This window comes from Vigna umbellata, chromosome 3 (genome assembly GCF_029865625.1).
Source record: "Vigna umbellata cultivar VRB3 chromosome 3, Vumbellata_1.0, whole genome shotgun sequence".
In the NCBI taxonomy this organism is placed as follows: Eukaryota; Viridiplantae; Streptophyta; class Magnoliopsida; order Fabales; family Fabaceae; genus Vigna; species Vigna umbellata.
In genome coordinates this window covers 12,213,260-12,225,698 of record NC_142167.1, presented here as the reverse complement: position 1 = coordinate 12,225,698, position 12,439 = coordinate 12,213,260, and the positions used below count along the sequence as shown (strand labels likewise).

At 32.0% G+C, this 12,439-nt stretch overlaps 1 protein-coding gene across 1 annotated transcript; it reads left to right on the top strand.

Annotated features, from left to right (window-relative positions):
- Positions 1-2,083: 2,083 nt before the first annotated feature.
- On the top strand, positions 2,084-6,242 carry LOC148201659 (LEAF RUST 10 DISEASE-RESISTANCE LOCUS RECEPTOR-LIKE PROTEIN KINASE-like 2.1). The gene is made up of 4 exons (XM_088109901.1): positions 2,084-3,123; positions 4,279-4,311; positions 4,662-4,685; positions 4,823-6,242. Exons 1-4 carry the CDS (start codon positions 2,238-2,240, stop codon positions 6,088-6,090), a joined length of 2,211 nt encoding a protein of 736 aa, XP_087966027.1. The 5' UTR covers positions 2,084-2,237; the 3' UTR covers positions 6,091-6,242.
- The last annotated feature ends 6,197 nt before the right edge of the window (positions 6,243-12,439 follow it).

Below are 12,439 nucleotides of genomic sequence, written 5' to 3'. Positions count from 1 at the left end.
CAATTTACATAATTTTAAATACATTTTGAATTAATTAAATCCATACCACACTACACCTAAAAGTCCAACATACCTTTTTCCATGTGTTTAAATAATGAATTTCAACCATTTCAATAAATTTAAATATATGAAATATTATTTATAATTCTTTTTTACTTTCTAAATATTTTATTTGAATATAAGAATTGAATCATGTTTCAACATATTTCAATATATTTGTGTGTATGTATCGTATGATCAATATGAACGATTGAAAGGTTAGCTTTTGTTAGAACATATAAGCGAGTCAACATCAAACTCGATCGGGTAACCAATCAGTTAGTCATGATCAAATGGTCTGCTTTCGTGGGAATTTACAAACAAGTCGTCATCATAACTGAATGATCGAGTAGTTGAACCAATTGATCAATAGTCAATATGATGAACTTTAATGATGAACAATGTAGAGTGTGAATACTAATAATAGGGTCGTTATGACATTAATAATTAAAAGTTCACTCAAATATCTATAAATATAGGTTTGAGATAAGGAGGTAAGTACATTTACTCTACCATTAATACCCGATATATCAATTATTTGCTGACTTTAACATCAGAATGTCTTCTATAGATACTCTCCAAACGACCTAAACAAATGATTACAAGAACATATGTTTGAGATATCTCCCAAATAGTGTAGATGAATGGTTATGAGAAGACTTGGAGTTGTTAAGCCCAAGTTACGCACCGTTACACTCTTAACCTTGACCAATCAAAACAATATATATGTATTATATATATATATATATATATATATATATATATATATATATATATATATATTATAAAGAAAGTTCTTTATAAAATTTATATTTTCTATTCTTCTCTTAATAAATTTTAAATTCTATTATCTTAATTATTTCAAATAGTTTTTAAAATTTATGATTTTAGTTTCCTTATCAAACACTCCTTTTTATTTTAAAAAATTAGAAATTCATAAAATAAACAAATTAATTTCCTATATTATTTCGTGCCTTGTGGTGCAGAAAAGGTCAAATATCCCTATGCCGTGAAGCTTAATAAAAGTTTTAATTGCGAAGAACTTTGACAATGTTGTCTTCGTTGTCTTTTGTGTATGTATCTTAGTCTGACTAACAGTGACTTTATTGTTTAGGCTTCTCCTGCGAGGACTTTGATTTGCGACTTTGACTGGGGTAGAGTTAAATCCGATTTGAACAAATCATATTCCAAATTCTGGTTATTTTATGAAACAGAACTTGATATATACTCCGAACTTTATAGGATGAAATGGCTGTATTATAAAGGTAGAAAAAGCTTGATTAAATTTCTGAAAATTTATTCAGTAATGTTTCTTTTTATTATTTATTTGAGTTCTTTTTTTTTTCATTTCCATTTCCATTAAAAGCTTATTTAAAACTATGACACTTATTTCATAATTTAACAAGTTGTAATTCATAAGATAACTTCTAAGTGGCAAAGTAATTGTTTGATGATAAAGTTAATAATTTATAACTTTTTAGTTGATAAGTACCTTATTAACTTAAAAGTGTTTGGTGATATTAGTTGATAAAATAGTTATAAATATAAAATGAGAAGAAAAAAATATAATTACATATATATATATATAGTAATTATAATTTTATTCTTTTTTAGAATAATTAACTTTTTATTCAAAATTGTAATATTTATATTTATTTTCTAAGAGCTGTGTATACATTTTTCTTTTGAATAAAACAACTTTATCTATTTAGTATTAATCATATATAATTTTTTATTTATTTTTATGAATTAATTTTTGTTATTTATCATTTTAAATTATTACAACAGTAAGTTCTTTTTTTACAATTTTTATTTGTGCGTAATTTCCAAATATTATTATGTAATGAAAACATTAATTACTTTAATTTGTAATTTTAATTTTCTATAATTTGAACTACAAAAACAAATTAAAAAGTAACCCCTTAAAATGTACATACATAATTAAAATTGTAAAAATTAATATAATTGGTATCCATATATATAAAATTGGAGAAAAAAATCCTTTTTCCTATGCCCCTCCGGATGTTGTGAGCATTCTCAACACATTTTCAAATAGTAATTTGGAAATTAGTTTGGAATAATATGGTATGGGAAAGAGTAAAAACACAGTGTGAACAAGGAGAAAGGTCAACAGAGGGAGGGGCACCTTTTAATTAAAAAAGCAAGGCAATAATCAGAGGAAGAAGGGAATTTGAAGGATGGAAAATGAAGGGTGGAGTAGGTGTTCTTGCTCTGCACGTACTCTGATATCAATATTGTCTACAATTATTCTCCTACTCCAACCAGATAACTGCCTCGCTAAGCGACACCCACCATGTCCTACTTCATCATGCGGTCAAATTCGTAACATAAGTTATCCATTTCGGCTGAAAGGCGACCCAGGTCGGTGCGGCGACCCAAGGTATGAGTTAGATTGCGTTAACAACGCCACTCTCTTATTAACCTTTTCATCGGCAAAATACCATGTACGAGAGATCGACTACAAGGGATACAAAATCGTTCTTAGGGACCCAGGTCAGGACGAGGACGCTAATTGCTCTTTAATCCCTCGCAATTTCTTAGCGACTTCTAGTTTGTCGTTGCCGGTTGGCCCAGATAATTTCGGATCGGAGCCGTTCACTGGGGAACACTGGTCTACTATCGGAATATGGTACTTCAACTGCTTGAATCCTGTGAGTGACGATCCACGATATGTTAAGGTGGACAGGGGTGGATGTGGCAGCAGAGGGCACGTGTACGCGGTATTAGGATCTTCGTATGATGTTCGTGTGAAGGACATCAAGGTTGGATGCAATCTGATAGTGGCTACGGTTTGGACACCGAAGCAGAATGTTACCTACCACAAGTATGATGAGTATGACAGCTGGGAGGTTGAAGGGCTTGAAAGAATATCGGAGGGGAATGTTACATATGATGATATCGATCGCAAAATAAGTGAGGGATTTTGGTTGTCGTGGTTGCCGATTGTTTGCGAGGATAAATGTGGAAGGGGGACAGAGTGTCTGCTTATCAATGAATCCAGCGGAGAAGTCTTTTGTAAGAACCATTACTGTCATTACGCTTACCACACCACCCAAAAGTGCGGTAATATTATCCACTTTCTCTTTCTTTTTATTATTCCTTATTATTGATTTTACCATTATTTTATTTTATTTTATGATTATTTAGGTTTAACAGACATATTCATTTTATACTATTTTAGGAATCAAATATATATTATTTTACTAATTTTTAATTTTTAAGTTATAAATTTAAGAACATGCATTTTCATTTTTTTTAAATTATAATATAAAATAAGGTTAAATAAGTTTTTAGTCCATCAACTATCAAGCAATTTTATTTTTCGTTCCTCTTTCAAACTTTGGTACATGATCCTTATTCTTAAGAAAACTATAATTTTTCGTATTCTAAAACCAATGTCGTTAAATTCTTAAAGAAAAATTGACTTTGTGTCAGAAAAAAAAGAGGTGGCACACCGTTAGCCAACTCAGCATAATTTTGACGGCGTTGGTTTTGGAAGACGAAAAATTATAGTTTTCTTAACAACAATGATCAAAGTGTACCAAAGTTTTAAAGAAGGACGAAAAATTTCATAGTTAAGGGACTAAAAACATATTTAACTCTATAAAATATAATAAGCTTATTAAAACTCCTCCTTGTATTAAAGTTTAGATTTCTTCTAAATATGAATGATTAAAATTAATTTTTTTATTAATTCTACTAATTCACTTTTTTTTATCATTTCAATATATTCACTTCTTTTTTTAATTCCATATTGGATGGTGTTGGGGGTTACAGTGGGTGGAGGGGGAGGTGGTCATAATAAGGCTATGAACTAGTGGTATAATAAAAAGAGTTTATACACAGAAGAAACTGTGAGAAGTAACATATGCAAAGTTACCAAGGTAATAATAACAATCATGGTTGTTATAGTAATTGATATTAATATTGTGGTAGATGTGAGGGAAATGAAATGACCGTCGCGGGCCATATGAGAACAACAATTATAGTTAAAACAATAATACTACCAAAGATCCTTCTTTTGTTCTGCTATGCTGATTAAAGGTTGTCTTATCGTTAAAACAAAATTCATGTGCGTTATTAAATATTATCATGTGAATTTTCTTACAATTGTCATTTTTACTTATACAAACAAGCTATTAATTGTTTCTCTAAGTAAGTTTTGTTCATTAAGTTTCTAAATTTCATATTAAAATTTATTCTTTTCTTCTGTTTCAGAACCTTGGCAAAAGGTTTTGGGCTATATTCGAGGTAAGTAATTATTTCTGTCTTTATTTTTAAATATCTTACAAATTAGATTATTTTTAGATGAGTTTATATTAAAAAGTTTAGTTCTATTGATTAACGCGTTTTTTTTTTCTAAAAACGAATTGACTAACGAATAAACCAAGAATAACTAAAGAAAAAAAAAATGTTGATTGACGAGTTGAAGATAGAAAAAAAAATCACGTAATAATCACGTAACTAACGAATTATAGTTCTTTTATTTATCTTTCTCAAGTCTAATACTGAGCTCTTTCGTTTTTTGAAGTTCTTTTTATATAAGTGTGGCATTTTTTGGATTGACACGATATTTATTCTCTTATATTTTTTATTTGCAGCTTATCTTAGAGGCATTATTTATGGTAAGATCCTTTTCCGTGATTCCTAAAATTTGAATCACATCATATAACAAGTTTCATTAGTTTATACTCTTGAGCGAAGTTATGAATGATACCGGAGCATGTTGTTAGTTCTTACTCATAGGGCGATATATTTGTAGGAATAGGTAGCAGAATAACATTCAGTACGAAACAATTGGACAACCCTGTTGGACTGCAATATTTTGATGGAGGAATATTCATAGGACGACAAATTATATCAATATTTTTGGCAGGCAGATATCTGTTTGGAGTTGTACTTATTCTTGTGTTATTCATCTACAAATGGCGACGAAGACATTCTTCAATATATGGAAATATTGAAAATTTCTTGCTAGATAGTCATCTAAATCCCATCAGATACGAATACAATGAAATAAAAAAAATGACTAAAAGTTTCAAAGTGAAATTGGGTCAAGGAGGCTTTGGTGCTGTGTATAAAGGAAAACTCCGAAGTGGATTAGATGTAGCTGTAAAGATGTTGAGCAAATCCAATGATAATGGACAAGATTTCATAAATGAAGTAGCTACCATCGGAACAATACATCATGTAAATGTGGTGCGGCTTATTGGATATTGTGTTCATAGAAAAAAACGTGCTCTAGTTTATGAATTTATGTCAAATGGATCATTGGATAAGTACATTTTCTCCAAAGAAGAAAGCACCCCTTTAAGCTACAAAAAACTACATGAAATATCTTTTGGAATAGCTCGTGGGATTGCATATTTGCATCAAGGTTGTGATATGCAAATTCTGCATTTTGATATCAAGCCTCATAATATTCTTTTAGATGACAACTTTGTTCCAAAGGTTTCAGATTTTGGACTTGCAAAACTACATGCTACAATTGATGGTGTTGTGAATATGACTCTACCAAGAGGAACATTGGGTTATATGGCTCCAGAGTTATATTACAACAATATGGGTGGAGTAACCTATAAAGCTGATGTGTACAGTTTTGGAATGCTTTTAATGGAAATGACAAGTAAGAGAAGGAACTCAAATCCTAATGCCGAGCATTCAAGTCAAAATTATTTTCCTTTTTGGATTTATGACCAATTTAAAACGGAGAAAAACATTGACATGAAAGATGCTTCATCAGAAGAAGAGAAGATTCTAGTTAAAAGGATGTTCTTAATTGCACTTTGGTGTATTCAACTAAATCCAAGTGATCGTCCTTCAATGAACAAGGTAATAGAAATGCTTGAAGGGGTGATTGAAAGACTTGAATTGCCTCCAAGGCCTTCCTTTTACAATACTGAAGCATACGAACATGATGATATTGGCTCTAATGTCATTGAGTACACTTACTCTACTAGTCAGGATGATGAAAGCATAACATCGGATTCACCAAAGAATATTGAAATGGGCATAAATAGCGTAACTTAAATTCAGTGTAATGTTGATGGGAGTAATGAATTAATGTTATAGGTTGGTCCTTGTATAAATTTATTTGGTAGTGTAGACAACTATAGTTTTTCATGTGTAATAAGACAATTATAGTTTTTCTTATTATAAAAGTAGTAAGGTCTTTTTTTTAAGCCATATCAAAATCATTTCCTTTACTTTTTTTCTATTTTAGTGCTTGACAAAAAAAAATAACAGCAAAAATACTTCATTCTTTAAGGTTTTCTTAATAATTGTGTTTTTTTTTCAGGGAGAGGATATTATTGATGTTTTCTTAAATATAAAAAAGAAAATGGTATTGTAATTTTATTTCCTAACAAAATTGCATCATTGCCTATTGTTAGTTTTGCTTATCTTTTCATTTTTATTGCAGTTGCGACTTCTTTTCTTATTATTACTAAAGTGGTTTTAGAACTTGATTTTCTTACTAGTTGTAGTCAAAATGCTGGAATAATGTTGTGAAAAAAATCCTATATGCTCTATGACCTGAATGCAACTAATTCATTATAGTAAAAAACACCGTATAATATCGATGATTTTGGGTTTTTAACTGCGAATTATATAGGTCGACGTTAATTGTTTATATAAGACGTCGACCATGTAGAATTGACGTCTAATATGTGACCTAATCCACAATGCTTAGTTGGATGTAAAGGATGATTTAACATCCACTAAAAGGGGGTGAGACGTGAAAGTGACGTCGGCCATGAGGCATATTCGAAGTCAAGCTCGCTGAGCCGTAGAGGAGCTCGCCCAATGGTACATTTCTTTGGTTGGCCACTAGAAAGGGTTAATGTTGTGTAGTGTACAGGCTGATGTCAATACACCTATATTAATATCGTGCAGTGTACAGGCCAACGTTAAATTCAGGGTTATTTTTTTTAATTGGTTCGTTTTTTCTGATTTAACCAAACCTGAAATACATAAACCAATTTTCCAATTCATATATATCAAAATTCATCAATTCAAAGTTTAAACCATATAAAAAGTAAAGCTAAAAGTTAAAGCTAATGTTATCATCAAAACAAAAAGAACTTAAAGGAAAAACTTAAAGCTATAGCTAATGAAAATGTTGATTCAAATATCCTACCCATTCTTGTTTAAGCTTCCCTATTGTGGCATCTATGAATAAAGAGGACTTGTTGAACGCTGCAAAATCAAGAAAATTTTATTATTATATTCATTCTAATGTGAAAAGTTGATTGAGATTTGTAAGATTTCAAATGTAAATTTTTACCTCAGTCTAATCTGCTCTGATTCCTGCTCGGATTATTGTCTTCGTCCATGATATGATGTAGTAGCCACATGCCCGGGAATCTGTCTTCTTGTAACACTAAACATGTGAAAGAACATAGTCAAATGTAATGGTTTAAATTTAACTATGAAAATTAATAAGTTAAAGATCAACGAATTCCAACTTTAGGATATATAATTTCAATCTATTGTGCTCTGGGTCTACCATCGTTAGAGTCGTTTGACAACCATCTGTCATCATCTACCATGAGACATAGGTTGGCTTTTTGTTTTTTTTTTTATCATATTCTAAGAAGTCTAGATCATCCTAGGTACTTATTAGCACATTTTTCTTTCCTTGTTTAGAAATGCCAACTTTTCTCTTTATCTTCTTAAAATCAGGACACTTAGATTTGAAGTGGCTTGGTTTCTTACATTCATAGCATATGATGAGACTTTCTTTTCACTGATCATTTATGGAAATTGATCCAAGACATTTGCCTTTCTTTCTTTTCCACATTGATACGATCTTCTTGGAGATGAAAAGTAATTCATCTTCTTCTCCTTCTTTCATGGAGTCTTCTTCACTAGTTGACTCTTCTAAAGGTTCTTCTACTTTTGTGGGAATTATTCTGACAGATTTTTGAGCCTTTAATACTATGTTCTTTTCTTTCTTTATGATTCCATCTTGTTAAAGCTCCTACTCATGTACTTTCAGGATTCCAATAAGAATTTCTAAGCTCATCCCACCAATATTCTTTAAGGTTCTTAGAATAGTGACTTGAGGTCTACATTTCCTAGGAAGACTGTGAAGAATTTTGTCAATATTATCAAAATTATCATAAGTCTTACCAACGATCTTAACTTATTTAAGATAATTTGAAATCAGTTGAACATGGCTTGGATGTTTTCATTGTTTAGCATGGTGAATAACTCGTACTCACGTCTTAGAAGACTCAACTTATTTCTTTTGACTTCATTTGAGCCTTCATATGTGACAACTAGAGTGTCCCACATATCCTTTGCTCCCTTGAATGCATGTACTTTCTTGTATTCTTCTTCAGACAAAGCACACATTAGTGAATTTTGAGCTTTGGAGTTAAGAAGATACCTATGTTTTTTCTCGTTGGACCACAAGCTTTTCTATAAGTGTTATCCCTTATTACCAAGAGGTATATATAGTCCCCATTTCAAACCGCATCCCATTAATCGATGTGGTAGGATTCAAAGAATATAATCATTCTTTGCTTCCAATAATCGAACCATTCCCCCATGAATAGAGGAGGCATGTTGACAACATATCCTTCGTTTTCCATTGACCACTACAATTTGTCAGAGCGGTTGCCGGAATGGTTAGCGTTGAACAACAAACCAAGAGGGGGGGTGAATTGGTTCTTAATAAAAATGCGTGCCTTTAAAATTTCTACTCAATTATACTTACTTAGCAATTAATAATAACAAGTAAATAAAGTAAAGTTGAGAGAAATTTGCACAAATTTTATCCTGGTTCGGATCTTACCAATCTTACGTCCAGTCGCTTATCTCAAAACAAGATAAACAATTCACTAATCAAAACACAATTACAAACTACAATCACAAGGATACAATTTGTAAAAGTTTAGAAAACACCTTTCTTGATGCCACAAGAGATGAACCTACACCTCCTTTGAATCTTCACAAGGGATGAAACACTTCCTCCGAATACTTCACGAAGGATGACTTTCTCTTCCAAATACTTCCTTAGACACACCAAGGATGAACCAATTATTCCTCTGTCACTGTAGCAGCACTTCACCAGCTCCACAGACAAGAGTTTCCTTAGCCGAACAATAGCTCACAATTGTCAAGAGTTTCTGAGTTATAGAGCACAAGGGAAGAGTTCATTACAAAATGAAGCCTTCCATTCTACTTATAGGCTTCCATTCACTAAAAGACAAACTTAACGACTAGTTTCTCCAACGGCTATAAACGGCCATAAATGGCTAGTTAGTCCAACAGCCATAAACGGCTAGTTTTTCCAAAGACTAATTTCTTCAACGTCTGCTTTGAGCACGATATCATTGTCGCTGAGCGTGACTATTCACATGAATAGTGTTACTATTCATGTGGACAGTGCTATAATGTTTCGCTACAGTGATTTTGCAAAACACATTTTCTACTCTGAAGCTAAGTCATATACATGAAATCTAGACTTATTACAAAAAGCTTTATCATACAATACAAGTCTTCAAATAACTCTTCTTGGTTCTTGATTGTTCTTGACTTGATTTTTTGGCATCATCAAAAGTTCATCTTCATCATTTTGCTAACACAATTGTTTCCTCAAGTTTTGTTAGGAACTCACTCCTAAGGTAAAGTCTGGTGGCAACAACTGAAACTATTTACACAGTGAAATTCTTCAATTATAAAAGGAGACGAGGAACGCGTCAAACAACCTTTTTCTTTTGCGATCTGAGCGTGTTAGAGAGATGTGGGAGAGAGAGAGTTCCTTTCTTTGAGTGAGTGAGATCTGAGCGCCTCTGAGTGTGTGAGATATTGTGAGCTTCCTCCTTCCAGTGCTCCTACGAGATTCTGGCTGAGCCTCCGCTTCTATGTTCGTAAGCTTCTCCTCCCTTCCTGTAAGTTTTCCTTTTCTCAATCTCTTCCTTTTCTTTGTTCGTTCTTTCATGCTTTCTTGCTTATGTTCTCTTTGGCTTGACATTCTTTACTCGTTCTTTCCTTTACTTTGTTCTTTACTTCTCTCACTCTATTTCCTTTATTCTCATTTCCTTTATTTTGCTCACTCTTTCCTTACTCTTTACTCTTTTCTTCAATTTTTTTCTTCGCTCTTATCTTTACTTTGCTCCTCTTTTATCCGCTTCTATTTTCACCTTCTACATTTTTCTTTTATTTCAACTTAAAATACACTGTCATAAAAACATGGGGTACCCCTCTAAACAAGGGAAAAAGAAACTTTTATTTTGGTATGAACACGATATGGACATGGACAATTGGACATAGATCTAGTTAGGATCCGCTGTGAGGACCATGAACCCGATCTACTCCTAAACATAAGGACAAGACTAACTGGATAGAGGACAAAATTGACTCAATAATTAAAGAAAAGAAAGAAAAAAATGAACACTTAACTTGAACACCATAACATTTTTTTTTATTTTTTTTTAATTATATTTTCCAATTATTTTCTTGTTTTTTTATTTGTTTTTATATTAGACGAGAATGAACAACAAAAAAATTGAGAAATCGGAGATTAAGGTTAAGCCGGTGTGTCAACGATGGCGGCCAACCGAGGACCAGGTTAAGATCATGACGAATATCTTCAACTACGGAGTCACACACCCTAGTTGGGCTCAAATTTGTGAGATTATCGCACGACTCAGGGCTTATGGAGAAGTTGGGGAGTACAACTTTTATTGTTGGTTTCAAAACCACGAGAACTGAGTGAGGCGTTTACACGTAGAGCTGGACCCTACTAGCACAACATACTCCCTCCTACCAAAGTTCATGTATGGTAAGTTTATTTTGACCTTATTTCCCTTTTTATTACTTTTTCCCTTTTTCCTTTTTATTTTTTTATTTTTTATGTTATTTATTTTTATTTTATTTTTTACCCTTTTTTTTTCTCGGAGATTTCTCTTGGGTAATCATGAAAGTTCCAAGGCTCCTAAATCTCTTTCCAGTTTCGATTATACTCGAAGAAGAAAAAGAGGTCAATCGGCCCCTACCATTTCGCACCGAGCTCCCTCAATAGAGATCTCCCTAAGACTGCTGCTACCCAATCAATAGTCTTCTTGAGGAGATTTTATTTTGCATTTTAACGTGTGTTTTTTTTATATGTTTTTGTTGGCCATATGTGGCCAAAATTTGAACAAGGATTGTAATATATGTACACTGAATTTGTTTAAATTGTTTTGCTAATTTTTATTTTTGGTGTTTTCGTTGGTCACTTGTGGCCAAACTTGAACGAAGCTTGTAATATGTACTTTTTTGTGCTTGTTTTATTGTGTGATTTTGGTTTTTTTGTTGTTGTTAAATTTATAAAATTCTAGATCTGTAAATTATTGGTTATATACAAGTTGTCAACCTACCAAACCCGGAAATGTCGGTAGGAGACACGACTTTTTGAAGATCCGACCTTCACTTTTCCTTTTTCTATTGCTTTTGTACTTTTTGTTTTTAGGTTTTATTTTATATACATGTTGATAAATCCACACAAACTAATTTACACATTATTTTTGCAATCTCAGTTCATGAAATTATTCTCAATTTCGTCTCTTTTTTCTTAATTATTTGGTTCAAAAGAAAAACATTTAATTTATTAGTTTGAAACAATATTTGAATAAGGTATACGAAATTTCTCAAGATTTAAAAAAAAAGGCTTCATTGATGAGGTAGCAAAGAAATGAACATGGATTTGCCCTAATCTAAAACAAACTTACGCGCCCGAAGACTCAAAGTTAACCAGTATGAACTTATGTTAAGACAAAGACATGAACATATGCCCCTAATGTCAAAGTGTTGATGAACCTTAAGATGAAAAACACACACTTGACATGAACTGACTAAATGACCTGAACAGGGTGAAAATGGATAATGGGATTGACTCTTAATGACCATAAAATGAATAACACATGTTAACGGGAGACTGGATCGGGATTAGACACACATTTAAAAATTGGTTTTAATTAGCATTCTATTCAATACATAACATGCAGTACTCATAGCATCAGCCCAAAATTGTTTAGGAACCCTATATTCATTTAACATAGTTCTAGTAAGTTCCTCTAAGGATCTATTTTTCCTTTCTACAACTCCATTTTGTATGGGTTTCTTTGGGTTAGATTGAAAAATTATTTTACAACCCAAGCATATCTACCACTTGGAACACCATAATCCTTAATTTTACATTTATTTGAAGTATGACCCTTTTTCATACAATAAAAGCATGATACAACATTTCTTTCTTTTCTTCACCCTTCTTTTGATTTGGGCAGTCAACTTTTAAGTGTCTCTTTTCTCCGCAACCGTAGCATTTATGGTTTGAGAAAGATCCTTGATTTTCTTTCTTTTCATATTTGAATCTCCCTTTGCCTTTTGA

Excerpts from the sequence above, each read along its gene's own strand:
- LOC148201659 (XM_088109901.1), top strand. The coding sequence starts at position 2,238 with ATGGAAAATGAAGGGTGGAGTAGGTGTTCTTGCTCTGCACGTACTCTG. Across the intron at positions 3,124-4,278 it reads CCACACCACCCAAAAGTGCG|AACCTTGGCAAAAGGTTTTG; the intron begins GTAATATTATCC and ends CTTCTGTTTCAG. Across the intron at positions 4,686-4,822 it reads TCTTAGAGGCATTATTTATG|GAATAGGTAGCAGAATAACA; the intron begins GTAAGATCCTTT and ends ATATATTTGTAG.